This window comes from Echiichthys vipera, assembly GCF_963691815.1.
Source record: "Echiichthys vipera genome assembly, chromosome: 4".
Taxonomy (NCBI): domain Eukaryota; kingdom Metazoa; phylum Chordata; class Actinopteri; order Perciformes; family Trachinidae; genus Echiichthys; species Echiichthys vipera.
In genome coordinates, this window is record NC_139829.1 from 17,287,928 (window position 1) to 17,306,088 (window position 18,161).

At 38.4% G+C, this 18,161-nt stretch overlaps 1 protein-coding gene across 1 annotated transcript in view; it reads right to left on the minus strand.

The window, feature by feature from the left end:
- grid2 (glutamate receptor, ionotropic, delta 2) overlaps positions 1-18,161 on the minus strand; it is a gene marked incomplete at both ends in the record, with an annotated part of 511,086 nt that overhangs the window by 156,464 nt on the left and 336,461 nt on the right. The window contains 2 exons of the mRNA XM_083913146.1: positions 1,475-1,648; positions 10,520-10,573. Coding sequence (XP_083769272.1) covers positions 1,475-1,648; positions 10,520-10,573 — 228 coding nt within the window. The remainder of the gene's footprint in view (positions 1-1,474; positions 1,649-10,519; positions 10,574-18,161) is intronic.

The window sequence follows — 18,161 nt, forward strand, 5'->3', positions numbered from 1 at the left end:
TTGCACTTCTGGTTCCCTTGGATTTTTGGAAAGATGCCTGAAAAAAGGTCTGAGGTTAACACAAGTTTAAGGGATTTTCAAAAAATTTTCTGCAACATAAAATATGTCAGTTAGTTCCACAATTAGGATTTTTGAAAAGGTAGCTGCTAATAAGTGGCTAAATGAGACTACTGAGGTTGTCTACATCACCATCACACCAGTACAGTACTCAGCAGCGCTCTTTAACTGCATTTATGCTTCAAAACTCAGAAAATCTGTTCATTTAGGAAGTTTATCTTGCTGAACAAAAGGTATGTCAAAAACAATTGCTTGCCTTATTATTAATATTTCCTGCAATATTCCAAAATCCATGTATTGTATTTTGTATGTATGTATTGTATTGAATTTTGTTTGTATGTTTGTAGTACAAACATACACTATGTCACCCCTGCAGCACTGTATTCAGCTTACGTATAGTGCAGGATAGGAATAATAAATTATCATGAAAAAAATCATGGAAAGATTTTTTAGAGCCACTGCATCCATATGAATATCCAAAATGACCTGCAATCACTTCCAAAAACATGGAATTGTGACATGTTAAGAAGAAAAATAGCTCGGATTTTTTCCAAACTGTTTGATGGAGTTGTACATGTGAGTGTTATTACAAAAAACTAAGCTCTATTTAGTATTTTACACTGATGCACTTTGTTGTGCTGATTATAGAGCTGTTTGTATTGAGGGCAAAGTTGCCCAGTAATGTAGTTGCCGATCAATTGACTGTATTCCCACTGGACATCCCTTTCCACTTCAAGTAGAAGAAATGACTGAACCTAATTCCATGATGTCTTGATCTTTGGTAATCTTGATTCAGACCGAGTTAATTTTCTTTTTTATGACCATTCCTTAAGTTAATTAAACTGCAAGGGTGTCCACTTGCCAAAGATCACACTGATGTTTTTCACATTCACACTAAACATTTAAGTCTAAATTTTAAAGTGATTAAGCATGTTTACACTCTAGAATATTCAATTCAAATACTACATAAAAATATGTTTTGAGAGAGTCATCTTCAGAGAAAAAGGGGTGAACTTAACAATACGTGGATCTGAAAGAGCGAAATACATGCTTTTTTCTTTTCTGGAGCATCATTAAACCACTTCAACCCTGACACTGAATTCATTAATAAGTAAAATTACTGTTTCTCATTTGGGTCATTTGCAATTTCTGCTCCTTACGTACTGCTTACTCCCCTCAGCTTTAATCAACCAAGTTTCTACCATAGCCTACTTGTGTTTTTTAGAATGTATTTTACCACTATCTTATTAGTCACTAAATACACAAATAATACTCATTACTAATTTTTTCATGGCTTACAATTTACTTTCATAATGGCACTTCAGCTTGTTTTGAGCAAAAAAAAAAAAAAGTATCCGTATTTGATTTGCAGAAAATCACTGACTCACCTTATGGGCAGTTCACCAAGCCAACTCACCTCTAGCTGTTGAGACTTGGGGTTTTTAGGGTCACACAGGGAGTTGTTAATCTTATGATTGTGTTTGACACAGCGCTGAGTTGTGTTCTGGGGCATTGGGAACGTCTGGCGCACCAACGTCAGCCGACCTATCGACTTCATGACTAACTCCTGCAAGTCATAGTCTGAGATCTCCTGAGAGGGTGGTAAGAGGTGAAGGATGGTGGCAGGGATAGGTGGAGGAATGATCAGGGTTCAGAAAAGGATAGAGTGGGGAATAAGAAACAGGGAGAGTAGATAATCAATATTAAAGCTCCATATTATAAGGTATTGTTGTAGAAGACCTGTGGCCAACATTTTTGACAAGGAAAATACAAGGAACAGAAAAACAAAAACTTGATTGGATACAACTTCGTTAAAGTCTCTGTAAATTACATTCTTGCACAACATATTTTAAGTGGTTTAGGTCTTGTTTTAGATGCCCTACTTTTCACATTAGCGCTGAGCAGTGAAAAACCATTGTCTACATCATTTGCAAAAATAGCTATTAGATAGGAAAGGTCATGTACCTTTCCTATCAGCAGATGGAAGGAGTGAGATAGTAGAGAGAGGGGAAAGAAAAAAGTGTCCATGTCTGTTTGTGTGTGCTTGATGTTAGCATGCATGTGTGTTTGCACGTACTTGCATGCATGCATGTCCTTGTAAAACCTTGGGGGAGGAATCATTGCTAATTTTAGCCCTAGGACACAATCTCTCTTCCTCTCTCCATCCGTGGATTTCCATCCATCCACTGCAAGTGCATGAGGTCATGTGGTGATGAGATGAGAACTGACGTTTATCGTCCCGGGTGGAGGTAAAACTGCCACCGTCCGACACAGCTGTTGTATGCAGTGATTATCTGTGTTTGTGTGTGCTTGAATGTGTCTTGTGTGCACAAGCCAGTTTATGTGTAAACCTGTGTGTCTGTGAGCATATGGTTTGAGGAGATTGTTTTAAGCCTTCCAATCACGCAAAAAACATTTTGATTCCGTTTCATTTGCACATGGCAGCTGGCTTGACAGGATGGGTGCCACTCAGTCTGTAGACCACGCATAAACATAAATAAGCCATCACACACATTATCAGAGAGGGGTAATATTATAGATACCACTGGTTCATTTGCTAATCTCAATGGATTTAATTTGAATGCAATTAACATTCATTAAGGCTGTTGAGTCCTCATGGGATGTGATCAATGGTGATTAGAAGTAGTATTATACAGGCTTCATTGGTATAGCTGTACTCATCTGCATTAATTAGGCTGATATATGACTCTTGCTCTATATGCACACGTATGCATTTTGCTTCCAAAAAATTAAATTGATGATGTTTTTAATATTTAAAAAGCTATGTCAGATTTGATACTCAAATATGCACATTGACTGTTTATTTCAATTTGCGCTTTCACAATTTTTTTTCTTCTGCTGTCAAATTAAATTAGGTGTTCTTGAAATACAACAAGTGAACATAGAGTGCTGGAACTTCAACTGATTATAATAATTGAAAAAATGATAATCACAGAAGAAAGGGGATATTCATGCCTTGACAAAGAACTGTAATAATTGACACAGGTTTAACCTTGTATGAATGCCCTGTGCTCTGAACTTTCTACTTTCTAAACAGTACAAGTAAGGATTGTATTTGCTGGCTTTTCAGGGTAATACATGGACAAAATCTCAAACAGTTACTTATGTAAAACCCCTGAAGGGAACTGAATTACAAAGCCAACAAAAAGGATGCAGGACACAGAAAATGCTGAACATTGCTTAAAAGGCAGATCTGTGAGCCAAAAGAGAATTAAGATTCACAGCGGGCAGTCAAGGGCATGCAAAGAAACATTGGTGGAATTATCCTGAGTGCCCCACTCAAAGGATCAAACTCAAACAAATGTAAATGTATAAATGCACAGGAATATAAACACACACCAAAACTTAAAAGAAGAAGATCATTTTGAGATTTGTCATCTCAGCAGGCATTTATACACCTTTCTTCCTTTTCATCTCATCTGTCTCTCTGGGGACAAGCTGCAGACTTCACACAGTATGCTTATACACCAGAGATCAAATTTAGAGAACAAATTCTTAATACTGGCTTCATTCTGAAATTCTGTTATTTTTTATTTAGGATTTGATAGAATATCAGCTGGTTCTATACCACTGCTGTATTAGCATGATTTTTTTTAAATAACCAAGGCACCTCAACAAAAACCTTTATTATTTAAAAAAAAACATATTTATCTGGCAGCTCTCCTGGTTACTTTGCAAGATGGCAAGTCGCTATAAGGTGACTGAAGCCGTGCGACAGCAGGTTGTCCAGATGAAGGCAGAAGGGATGACCCATTGCAAGAGAGGTTGGGCATTCCAAGTCTGTGATTTCAACAATTTGAAACTTTACAAGGAAACAGACTAATTTATGTCCTGGAAAAAGGTTGGTCGTCCACGTAAAACAAGTGCATGAGAAGGATGGAGGAGAGGATTATGCAAAGACTCTAAGGGTACTTCCACACAATCGAAAACAACCTTTTAGATTTCTGTCCACACGGCCTCGGTTCAAGAAGTATCTGCGTCCACACAAAACCAGTCAAACCGCTGTAATAACGCTGTAAAACACATACCAGGCCTGGATGTGGCACTGTAACTGCACTGTAACCGGGAGATACTATGTATGATATGATACAAACACTGGCAGCAAGTTTCTTAGCTAAATCTGGCGACTTCCTAAATCTTCATCCATCCTAGAGAGAAATCTAGCGACTGTTTCTGGTGTTATTGGAGACTTTTTTGGTGGTTTGGAGACTCTAAAGCACAAATAACTCTGCAATTACTGTCCTCACCAAGCAGCAGGTGCTTCTGTGAGCCCCTTCCCCGTCCTCATGGACTCACAGGCGGTCACTGTCTCGCTAGATTTAGCGACTTTTCAGACCTTCTTAGCTACTTTATTTATTAAAAGCTACTAGCGACCAATTTAGTGACTTATTCAGACCATCAGGGAAAAGGGAGAAATATATGGTCGTCCTAATTCATTCCCATGCAGCCGCTCAGAATTAAGTTAACAACAATCAGTCCTGACAATGGTTTAATGGCCTCCAAATCTGTGCACAAACTCCAACTACCAACCCCTGCAGCTCATATATGGATTGAATCATGAGTTGTTTACTCCATAAACTTGAAATTTTAGTCGATTCCTCTGAGGGCACCAAATACTTGTCTTTAGTGTATTACTTGAAGAGTGGAGCCAAAAGCAAAAACATATCCCTCATCCTCAATTATTCTTGGCACTTCTTCCTTGACCCCTATACTTTGTCCTCTGCCCTTTCCCCCTTAACCCCTCCTTCTCCTTCCCCTAGAGACACTAAAAACTTCCTTCTCTCTTCTCCTATCTGCAGATGAGTAGAAAATAAGCTGATTTTATTCGTTCTTTAACCCTTTTCTGCTCTTCCAATTCCTCTTTTCACCCTCACAGCCTCTCCCTGTTCTTCCTGTTTCAACACCAACACCAAATCCATCTGTTTTGCTCGCATTCAGAGGTTCAAAGTTGTGAAAAACAAAACAAAACAAACCTAGAAAAAAGGATCTTGTTTCATTTGTCCTCTCTTCTTTCTCCTCTACCTTTGACAATTTCCCCCAACAGACCCAAGATTTCTCCTCTGGCTGGGGTAAGAACCTGGCAATGGTGTGAAATGCAAATGTAACGTCTTGGCTTGGTTATCTTTATCTACTGTATTGGTTGGTTCGAATACACCAAGACTTGCCGTGTCTTTTCATCTTCAAATGCTAATACAATTAAGTTGAGGAATAGAGCAAAGGTACAGTAGGCATAGCAAAATGGTGGAGTGTGACAAAAATGCAATAGTCATTCAATCATCTGTCCATAAATTTTCTTCCGATTATCTGGGGACAGGTTACAAGGGCAGCAGGCTAAGAAAGGTATTCCAGATGTCCTTCTCCTCCGTTTTCTAGCTCGTCCTTGGGAATTCTGAGGTGTTTCCAGGCCAGACAAGACCTATAATCTTTCTAGCTTGTTCTGGGTCTACCCTTGGGCTTCCTACCACTTGGACGTGCCCGGAAAAACCTTGAGTGGGGGGAGCCCAAGATCCTGATTAAATGCCCGAAACACCTCAACTGGCAGCTTTCAACAAGAAGGAGCAGCGGCAACATTCCTTCTGGATGTCTGAGCTCCTCACCTTATCTCTTAGCTATTTTCACACAGCTGTGTGTTAACTTGCCTCCAGTTATTTCAATTAGGTGCAGGCGGCAGGGGTACTGTATTAAGCGGCTGCAACCTATGTGAATGAGTTCAATGTGCGGAACTCTGGGCAGTAACCGGCAGGTGGCAGAAACTGCTTTGCTTTTTTGGGGAAACACTCTTGAAGGTAGGTGGCTGAAGGGTGGTAACAACTTGGCAGTGTGAAAACAGCTTAGGGCTTAGCCTAGCCCACTTTGGAGAAAAAATTTCTTGTATCCGCAATCTCGTTTTTTCTGTCCGTACCCAAAGCTCATGGCTATAGGTTAGGGTGGCAATGTAGATAGACTAGTAAATCGCTCTACACCCTAAAGGTAGAGTAGAACACCCGCATCACTGCTGATGCTGCACCATACTGCCTGTCCATCTCAGGGTAATAACTCACTTCCAACCTGGAGAGAGCAAACTCCCATTTTCCAGACTATGTCATTGCTGTTAAAGAAACAGATTTAAAATAAATAGCAAGAGCAAATGGGACACAAAATTGAGAAGCAAATATTTGTAAATCAGCTGTAGGAGCTCCGCTTAGCAACACCAGTAGTCTTGGATTGCTGCAGTGATACTGGGCAACTTCCAGCTATGTACAACTGTTAACTCATTCTCCCCTGCAAAGTACTGTAGCTGTAAATAAGAATGCTGTTTAACGTAGCTAAGACTGCAGCCTGTTACTGTCACTTTGTATCTTTATCATGTTTCAGAACAATGTATGACATTGATCACAATACATTTTTGGAGTTTGTAGAATGGGTCTTGATAGGGTTTCATTGAGATTTGTAAAATATTCTTAAATGGCAGAAGACCATATAATCCTTCAATCATATACAAAGTATGAATGTGCCCAGAATTTCAGTTACAGTTGGGATAGGATATCGCACAGTGATATGCTAAGAGCCAAGCTGACAGAAAAGCCTAATCTTGTTTCATCTCATCATCGTGCACTTGTTCCAGACTTGTTCCCTTGAGAGAAAAAAAGGTATAAATGACTGAAGAGAAACAGAATGATGAAAAAAAAGTCTGAACGGCAATAGAGAAGATCCAGAACAATTTCATGACAGAAAATGAAAGACCATAAAGAGATTCAGAACAAGTAAGGTCAATAGTAGTGTTATCCTCAAAAATGAACGGAAAAACAAAAAAGAGAAACTATGAGTGTCCCTTATTATTTCTACTCCTCCTCATCCTCATCTCCTCAGCCTGAGCAGAACGAAAGAGATAGGGAGAGGAAGGATGATCAATTATGAACTGTGAACTCCCCCTCAGTGGGGCTGTCTGACTGCTGGATGTAGATAAAGCAGAGTTATGACAACCATACAGTACCCCCTCATCCATTATAAACCACAGGGAGGGAAAGCACTTTTACACATAGGAATATTCGTTCTCCAAAGAACCAGTACTAGAGGACATTATGTATAACAAAATATTGTAGCCACTCATCCTTTTTAAACACTCCGCTAGAGGACTTCACATAGATCATGGTGGGGATATTTTGTCTACATGTGAACATTCTGTGACTTAATTTCAATCTTGAAATAGAACAGTTTAGAGTGATGAGAAAGATGCAAACAGGAGACATACAGATATTAAAAGACGGAGCCCAATCAAGCATGGCTTCATCATGAATGCCTCGACCAGCTGAACATAAATATAATTCTTTACTCCATTGTTCAATATGTCTTAAACAGGTAGTTTGGAATGATGCTGATACATACTTGTAGCTACTATCAAATTAGACAGAAAAACACAGTTATGGAATGAATATTCTATTTCTGAATGAAATGAATATATTCTCAATATGATTTGGGGAAGTATCTTTCTAGTTTAAACTGCTCAAATTAGAAAACTTCAACTGATTTCATTTCATTGGCAGGGTTTTCCCTCATTATCCAAGTAAGTGGCTTTGACCCAGCATGGCCCAAAAGCCATAGCTGGCTCATGAACACGCCTGATAGGTTGTAAATCTGCATAAAAACACAGTCCCTAAATTCATGTTAATTTTGTAAAGCTGTGCATGCTCTGTATGTTTTCCAGCCTTTGCCAACTCTGTCCCAAAAAACTCCAGGCAAAACCCTGACTCCTTTAAGCTCTCTTTTCTCTACCTTCTCTCCCCTGTCATTCCTTCACTCCTGGACAATTGTTTTTTCCACTTACATCTCTCTTTCCCTTCTTCATGGCCCATGTATCCACATCTGCTTTTACAATTCTCCCTTCTCTAAAAACTATTTTGGAAAAAAAAACCACAATTCTGCTCACTAATATTTAATTAAAACAGTTTGGGCTGAATATCAGTGACTAGATATCTAACTTTAGTTGGCTAAATTAGTCATGTTTTTTTTGTGTTGTATGTTTGCAAAAACAGCTGATGACATATATTGCCTATATATATACGTCACCATTGTGGGTGGAAGTATCTAAACAGCAATTGGAATGTGTTTATTTTCAGAAAGTGCATGTGTGTAGACAGCACAAGAGAGAGATATCAGTTAGCTTTTCTACAGTATTTCCGCCTATAACCCAATTTGGTATCCCCTCATCATAATCACTTTGCTTGACAACTTAAACTGTGTCGTGACATTTGGTTGCAAAGCAAGAGAGCGTGAGACAGAGCCTGGGAGCATCATGCCAAAAGCGTGAGAGCTGTCACTACTTTAGTGTAAAGGGGCTAAAGCACCGTATGTGTTAGAACAGCTTGGCATTTGAGACTTTAAGTGTGAAGAGATATTGATTTGAACTGCCTTCTTCTGCTGTTTGTTGACCACATTGATGTCCAGTTGGTTAGTCATCACCATTTTATCAGTCTGGATCTCGAAGTCCCACATGATCTGGACTTTCTCAGGGGCATTTTTACACAGCCTGCACCTGGGTCCTGTCCGGTATGGTAAACTATGGCCTCTATTGATCTTTTGCTTAGCATCTGTTCATGTGCTGCCTTCTACTATATAACATTATGAAAACATACTTCAGTGCTATTCTGCCATTGCTTAAACATAAACTACTGAGGGAGCACTAGCCTGTATTTCTGTATTTCACCATTGAGGGCAGCAGGTACAAAGTGTCACAGGCTACATGTTGCTGGACATGCAAGCAGCCAGCACTTGTTAAGCCTCCCAGAAAGCTAAGTAAAGAGCTGTTTGCCGCCAGGAGGCCTGAAGAGTGTTTAGAAATACCAGATGCTTGACAAAATGTAAAACAGGCTGTTAGACATCTAAATGTGAATGCAGCCTACCAGACAGTCATGATAGAGTGCTCAGTAGGCTGCTTGATACTGACATGTGCCTGTGTACAAAGACAGTCTGTCAGGAAAGTGTAAGACAACAGACTTTTTTCAAGTCTCAAGTATAACAAATGAAATACACATTTTAGTATGCCATTTATTTCTAATAGAATCTGAAACACATTTAAGTGGCATAACATGAAGCCAGTAACTAATAAAGAGTGGTTGCTGTGAACATATTCATCCACATTTGTACTTCTAATAGGTCTGCCGTCTTCATTAAAGTGCATGGGTGTGTCTCATTCTTTCACCTCACTCCGTGGAAGCATTAGCATTTGAGAAAATGCAAAAACAATACTGAGAGGTTGACTGTGATAATTGCGGGAATTTTGATAATGTTACTGCAGTCTCTCAACCATATCAAATAGGAAAAAAATAAAAACCTTCATGTGGCGAGACTGGCATTCTTAAAGCGAACATCAGAAAATAATGATTGATTTTCGACCCCTGCAGCATTAATGGACTTCATACATACAAGCATTTGATTAAAAAAGAAATACTTTCTTTGTATAACTGATAAATTAATAAGATTGCTGAGCTTTATAGCATTACAGGGAGTGAGATAAAATACAGTATACTTTGTTTTGTACCGAGTTAGATTTTCCATTGCTACAGTAAATATTGTTCTTTGCTTTTCCCCCATTGCATCCACTTGTGTACATGGTTGTGTTTGCGCACTTGATCTTGTGTGTGTGTGTGTGTGTGTGTGTGTGTGTGTGTGTGTGTGTGTGTGTGTGTGTGTGTGTGTGTGTGTGTGTGTGTGTGTGAGAGAATGTGTGGCAGCATGGACATCTTCCTTTCCAAGGCTACCAAGACACCATACATCAGCTATCAGTGCACATACACACACACTTGAATGGAGATCCTGCTGGTTTTCTACAAGGCACTTCACATGATGTGATATCGAATATGTGTTCCTATTCAAAATTAATACCTAAGTACACACAATATTAGATTTTAATTTTGTTTCTTTTATGACCAGTGGTTACTCTGATCAGTGATAGTGAACATGGCCTGAAAAGGAATTTCAGGACAAAAGCTGTGCACTGATGGATAGGAGTGAATATGAGTGTCTGCACTTTTTAATCCAGAAAACCCTCAATTTGGAAAGAAATCCATGTTCATCCAAAGGACTCCTTCCAAGGTCACATTTGCCATATCTGACAATTTAGTGGTTGTATACAGTGGTTCCATCTTCAATTAGTGTTGAATATAAAAAATATAAAGTCTTTACTGTATTGTTTTTGCCTGTCATGCACAGCCGCTGAAGCTCAATAAAATAAGCTAAATTGTCCTTGGTCAGCAAGTTCTGTGTGTTATTAGATAAACTCATGTGAAACAAAGGAAGTCAACAACTGAAGTTATCCTCTCTCCTTCAAACACCCACGGCAATGAAGAAATTAGAGTGGCTCTGAATCTAAAACCATAAAAATATTCCCAGGATAATTGAAACAGTAAGGTGAACTGAAGGCACACCCAGCATAGGATCCATAAATAATTTCCATCGCACTCACCTCATTAATCAGGATCCAGTGACAATCAAAGGCCACCAGGTTGGTCTCCACAACCTGCAACACAACAAAACACACCATAACATTTAGGACTGAAAAAAAGATGATCGACTCGGATGATTTGGTAAAAATGAGGGGAATTAGTTAGGTAGCACGTAGTCCGTTTTTTTAAGTTTTAAAGAAAAAAGAAATTCCTCATGGTTGCCTTTGAAGACATTTCTGGTACAGATAATGGAATTCATGATGTCTGAAGTGTGAATTTTATATACAGAAAAGAACATTATGGACATGTGCATGATTGAAACCCAGTGTTAATCTTGACATATGTCATTTTGAGAAAACTTGTATCAAAGGTGGACAAGATATCAGTCAAAAATCTTTTCAAACACATATATGATGATGCTTGCCGGTGTGTAACAGAATACTTAAAACACTGGATGTTCAGCATTATAACTTTTCTCATACATTACAGGTTAGACAAACTTGAGACTTCACATTCATAGCCACATGCATGCTGCCTCAAAATAGTATGTTTCGGCAAAGGGAAAAAGAAAGAAAACCTTTTTCCATTAACTGTTAATGGTATAATTTATTGATGTATGTTTTATATGTGTCAACTTTAAACAGTAACTACACAATTGGTAAGCTGCAGCAAGGACACTTTGAAATGATGCTGCCAAGATCAGACACCTACAATATGATAATTTTTCTTGTATATAGCAGCAGAAGTTTTCATTTAGCTCACCCTGTCTACTTGTTGAAATGGCCCTGAAACAGCAAACCCTGTGTTTACCCTTGTCGTTCCATTTGAGACACAGATAGTATGACACACACATTTCCTCGAAAGCACACACAGAGAATTTTGATCCTGATTTCAGATATTGATTAAACAATAACCTCCAGTTGATGTTTCATGGAAACAAAACAAAAAAAAATATGCAACTGAAAAGGGGCAATCTAATATGTTTTAATGCGGCCAAAAAACTGTTTGCTCATTAACCTTTCTAAACAAACAAAATACTTTATCTTCCTTATAAGGGCAGATTCTAGGTTAGTACATGACCTGAACACACCTTTTGTCCAGGAGACATATTATATTGCACTTAAGTTACAAAATAATAATAATTATTATTAATAATAATATTTTGTATTATGAATAATAATATTAATAAATAAATAATAAAAAATAAAATAAAATACTAAATTAAAATACTTAATTAATTACTTAATATTTAATTAAAATACTTTTAATTAAAAAATATTCTAAACAAAAAACCTCTACATTGCTCCAACAGGCCCTTTTTCCATCTGTTACCAGTGAACTCAGTGTTGAACACTGCTTTTCAATCATTCTCTCTCACAAGCAAGGGTGAGGCTTTTTTTTTTTTAAACCAAACATAAATGCATAAGTAAAACACATTTTGAGAACTTCTGCTCCCTGAGGTGCCAGGACAATCATCACTCCCCTCCAGTTCAAGCTTTTGCCGTCAGGACGCCGCTTCAGGGTGCCTGTTAGGAAAACCAAGAGTTTTCATGTCTACTTTGATATGCCATATGCCATCGATTTGCTTAACAGCAAATAACACTTTGTCTGCATTCCTTGAATGTCCCTTACCTATTTGCACATTTGCTCTTGTGTATGCTTGTCAACAATTCTGGATTTCTATTTCCCTGCCCAGGCTGTATTGTTGTGTTTTTGTAATTTTTTTTGTGTTTTTGTGTAGTTGATTTTGTCTTTAACTTTTGATTTTATGTAAATTGTGGCTGTGTAACAAATCCCCCTAGTGAGACAATAAAGATAACCTTGAACCTTGAACTATTGACTGTAAGGTCATTCTCACTCAGCCAGAAAATGATTAAGTTTCATTTATCAGTGAATTTTGTTCTGCTTCCTATAGCTAAATGGGCAAGAGGGTGAAACTGGACACAAGCTACATAGCATTACGTATGTCACTTATGGATAGCTAGAGTTAACATTTGTAGAAAATAAATGGCAGTACAATGAAGAACCTACAAAAGGTAGGGAAGCAGAAAATAGATGTTTATCCTGGTTCTCAAACAAAATAGAACTGTAAGTTATTATCCACTCTTTTTGTTCTTGTCTATTGTCACTTCATGTGTATCATTTAGTTTTGGAGAAAGAATGTGGGTTCAACCTATAATTTTCTTCTGTCAGATACAATTGTTTTTGCCTGTCACTTCTTTCATCTCTCATTTTCATTATTTTATTTTCTGTTGTCGTTGCTCGTGCCTCACCTCTCACCTTTCTCACCTTTAATTGCTCACTTCTCACTCTGTGACTGCACCTAATCCTTACCTTTTCCTCTCTCTCCACTCCTGGTGTAAAAATACAGTTCCACTCATATATCATTTGCCATAATTGTTTAGGTGACTATAGCACTGTATGCCATAAAACACTTTTTAGTCATAAACAAAACGCAACAGCTGGAGAGAGCTGACAGAGCGTGGCTAATAGGGGTTTAATCTCCCACAGAGTCTCCATAAAGCTTCATCATTGTAACATCGATGCCGTAAAATACTTGACACACAGGAAACGTGGTCTGTACACAGACCAGGGGTAAGGCAAGGAGAAGAATAATGGAGAGGGATGCATAACTCGATTTTTGCCTTAATTCTTGTCTCTGACAGCATCGCTGTCCATCTCTTCTTCTTCTCACTCAAGACTTTACCCTGGAACGTGGCTGAAATCTAAACAATTGGAAATCACTAGAATACTGGAGGTCATTAACCTTTTTTTTAGTGAAGGAGGGAGAAAGGAAAGAGAGAGAAAAAAGGACACAGGTTTGGCAAGCTGTTCTTCTGTCCTAATTTCTCTTACTGTTTTTCTATCTATGTGACTGTCCCCCTCCCTGTTCCCTTCCCTTGGTACTCATTAATGTTTTAGATGATATTTACACAGGGTTATGAGAAAAACTAACCTTTCAAACATGGAAAATGAAAAAGAAAGGTGTGCGTGCCTTAATTTGTGAATTGGATTGGGTAATGCAAATATGTACAGTATGTGCTGATGTTGTTTGCTCCAATGCAAGTGTTTCCACTTATAACCTCCCTCTGGCAGCAGTCTGGACAGATGTTTCAAGCTAATTAGCGAAAGGGCAGCCTCCTAACACTAGACATGACTCCTCAGGGGTTGAAACTGCTCAATACACTCACTTTCTCACTCCCTCACCCATTTCTCTTCACACTCACACAAGCATAAAACAAAGCTACAACAAATACTGCTGCTAACACCCAAAGCTGCCTTGTTTTGTTTGTGTGGCCTAGTATGCTAACTTGGCAGGTATGAGTCACTTGGGTTTTGTTCCCTTAATGCTACCACAGAGATCCATATGCAACATTACACTGTACCACTGTGCCCCCTAGTCTGGTATGTGTTTTATAGAGTGGCCACTATAAAGCCAAACATCATTTTGATCTTCTAATGAATTTTGTCCACATGTCACTCCAGAAAGAGTCCAACAAAGATAAAATCATTGATTCTGGCAAATGGCTGCTGTTGGTTGACATGCAGAGTTAAGGTTTGTTGTTCATAGCAAGGTATTGGCAACAATATTGTACACACATTGTATACTTAGACACATACAAGCATGTACAAACACCACTCTTTTTTAGACAGTCAAACAAAGAATAGCTGTTGTTCTAAATTATGCCTTATATACACTTGATAGTATACAATGTATCCATGCATATGATTGTCTGTGTTTCTGTGACAGGATAAGAAGAATTATAATATGCAAAAGCAGATATTGCGTAAGTACATTGTAAGGGAAGCTTGAAGAGTGTGAGTGGGCGTTGCTATTGAATAAAGTGCTTCAAATTGAAAATTAGTTGTGTAATTTAATTTCATGCACTATTTGTGATCAAATCAAGCAAATATAGCCTACAACTCAGCCTCTAAACTAGTTATATACAAATTTCACACTTAAACAGGACAGCATGCTGTGAAAGTACAGAAACACATACAAAAGTTTCACAAAGACAAACATCTAAACATAGTCACGCACACTTGCACACATCCATTTGCACCACTGTGTTCCCGAACAGCCCAGCCACTGCTGCATTATTTGCCAGGAGAATAGTGCATTTTCATTGTATTGGTTCCATTCACCAACTCAAAAAAGAAATCAAAGTAGTTCATCCCAGCCTTTTTGATTACCATAATTAATTCATGTTTCTGTGTCTACATATGTGCGTAGGGGGATAAAACGTCTGTGACAAGGTCTTGAGGTGGAGGAGTATGATTACTGTCATCATCTCAAACCCTGCATTACACCTAAATGCTGTAAGATAGAAAGGGAAGTATACAGATGACCTAGAACATCATAGAGATAGGAAAACCATGGGCATGGATGAGGGAGCATTGGAGAGACAGAGAGGAGAAGGTGACAAGAAATTGCTTGTATTTAACTTCTCTGCCCATTTTAAGGCAGTTTTACATGCTCCCACTTCAATCATGTAACCTCCTTTCATTCCTTTGCTCTCTTACCTAACCATGGACTTTTTTCCCCGTGTCTAACTTGCATGTCTCATAACCGTTACAAAACACATTAAAACATTACCGCAACAAAAAACACATCTCTCCCATTCATTCTCCCCTTTTTTCATCGTCTCCATTTATAAATTGTGCATTTAGTGCATGCTAACTGAATAATTTTCTCCCAGATACGTCATGACTGCTGCATGTCACCGCTGCCATTTAGGCCTAATGTAATTTGCCTCACTCGTGCTACTCCCACAGTGTGCCTTCTGCATGTTTAATTATGTGTATCTTTATGTCAAGTATATGTGTGCGTGCATGTGTGCATATTTGTGTGTTAAAGAGAGCTGATGTCAAGCAAAGGGCGGTGCATTGTGGCACTGTTTTTTTTTTCTATGGCTTTCTTTATGAGGGAGCGGAGCTGATTTGCATCTAACATTGCTAATCCCAGGTGCTTGTTCATCTGCTGGCATGTTGCATGAATCCACATATTCAGATGTATATTGTGAACTACACACAATCTTATAAATCATGATAATGCATTAGAAATGTCCTGTACAAACATAAACTCATTGGTAAGTTTCATACAATTCATTGAGGGAACATCCTGCACACTTAAATATGTTTTTTGAGCTGTAGATTAAATTACATGACTGGACTGGGATGAAACTCATCAATGCTGGTGTTAATATAATATAACATCCCACCTACAGTTTTAAATCAGCCCTAACCTTTCAAGTCCAATGCTGAGATAGGTTTGACCGGTTGTGACGTCTCTATGTTATTAAATTTAAAATTGTAAATGCCCTCTAATTTGAGGTGGACAAACCCCCTATCCTTTTCTCTTTCTGCCCCCCTCTAAGCCCCTTGGACACCTGTGTATGACTTGTCTACGGTTTCTGTTCATAGTGCTTCAGAATACTTTTGGTTGTAAAGGGACACTAAACCTCTTGTCTTGAAATATATAAAATAAAAATATAAATATAGTAGGGACACTCAGACATAAAACGTATGCAGTCATGGTACTGTTGATTAATGGCATATTATTTGACAAAAGTCTTCAACGTTTGAGTTGGACAAATGGTGTATGACGAATAAATCAATTAAAACATCGACAAAATGTGCTCACAAAGGTTTTAGTCCATAAGAATCATTAGATGCTATAAGTATGGTAATGGCAAAGTATACAATGATGCCAAATAGGGGGCCATCTTTGTCAAGTATTTTTATTTTTACCTGTGAATATCACATTCTAGAATGTTTTGTTGTCATGGTCCCACAATAAAAAGTTCACTGATACAACAGCAATGCACTGCAGATCACTTTTCCAACGCCTGCAGCAGCCAAAAGCACTGCTTGCTGAGGTGCACTGGCTGGCAATAGGGGAAGCAGTAGCAGAATGTTCACATTTTTAGTGATGAGCTGCTTGGTTGAGCTCATTCTGCACTGCAGCTCACAGTGGCAGAGCAGCAGGAGAAGAAAGCATTAAAAAACGTATGAAAGTGTAAATGGATGTGTCTTGAGAGGACAAAGCTGAAGATGGAAATAACAGGATTATATTCACTGAACTAGTGAAATCCCATATTTGAATATATTCTTTAAGTATATATCATACTTGGATAAAATGTACCACGCATTTTCAAACAAAAATTGAATGAAAACTAGAAAAAAAACTGATGATGTTTTGGGGTAGGCTATGCAGCCAGCATAAACCTGGACACATGCAATGTGTTTTAGTTAGAATGCAGCATGTAAACAAAACTATTTATATTGATAGCAGAGAGAGTTGAAAAACGGTGACTTTTATAAAGTAATAGTGTAAGTGTAAAAAGGGGATGTTTTCTTCAATAAACAGAGGGCAATGTAATAAAGTATTGGTCTTGTCTCCATGCACTGGACCAAACCATGACATGAGTCAGAGGGGTGTCAAAGGCCTGTGTGATTCTTCCCAGTAATGACTCTAATCATTACCATTACTGTCTGTTTAATTAGTCTAATCCAACTGTGGTCTGACACCAATGATCTAAAAAGTATTCAAAGGTTTTGATTTTATGCTAGTGGGAAAGACAAAACCGGGGGCAAGAGACAACAAGATATTGAATGATCCAGATTGTGTTTATGTTTGTTAGTATGTTAATGTGTGTATGAACTTTTTAGTAATTGCTCAAGAACATCTCTTTGCGAACCCCATCAGATGAGGTCCATCTTTCCTCTCTCTCACCCACACCAAAGGAAAGCTGTCACACTCAACAAAATTCACCAGACCCCGTCTTGACAAGGTCTTACAAATACCTGTTTTTTTGATCAATCACTCACTTTCTGATATTAATGGGAAAAAAGAGCAGCAGTCATTCACTTTTTTGTCCTTTCAGCAGACATTTCTCAGTAGCTAGAAATGTATCTCTCTTTATTGCCCTCACTGTCTCCTCTCTTTCTCTTTCTGACATACTTATAATATAATGCTAGGACAGCGAAAGTCTTTGATAGTATGTGTGGTGATGGCAAAGGGTAACAGGGTCAACATGCAAGACATCCATCACCCTCACATCTGTGTGTGTGTGTGTGTGTGTGTGTGTGTGTGTGTGTGTGTGTGTGTGTGTGTGTGTGTGTGTGTGTGTGTGTTTGTGTGTGTGTGTGTGTGTGCGTGTGTGTGTATGTGTGTGTGTGCGTGTATGTGTGTGTGTATGTGTGAGAGTATGTTGGTTTTCATGTGTGCCTATATGAGTACACAGAAGCACACACTTTGAAGACTTTGTGGGTATATACTTGAATGTTGGCCTTTCAGTTTATTGATCAGACCACAGAATCATTGGGAGAATGACTAACTCGCAAACACGCACACATACACACACACATACACAATCATGTACATACTGTTTCACGCACACGCAACAACCAACCAGCCCCAACAAATATGACGATATGCAACCTGACATTTCGATGTGAATTGATCGGTGGCTGGAACAAATAGTATAAGCTGTCTTGATCGGTTTTCATATGTTAGTGTATGTTCTTTAATTGATTTTCTGTTTTTTACAGCAGAAGATGGAGAAAAAGGAAGGATCCACAAGTATGTATGTCCATTACCCATGCTAAATATACATCTACTAAACTAACTGGCTAATACAACTATCAATCTAAATTCAG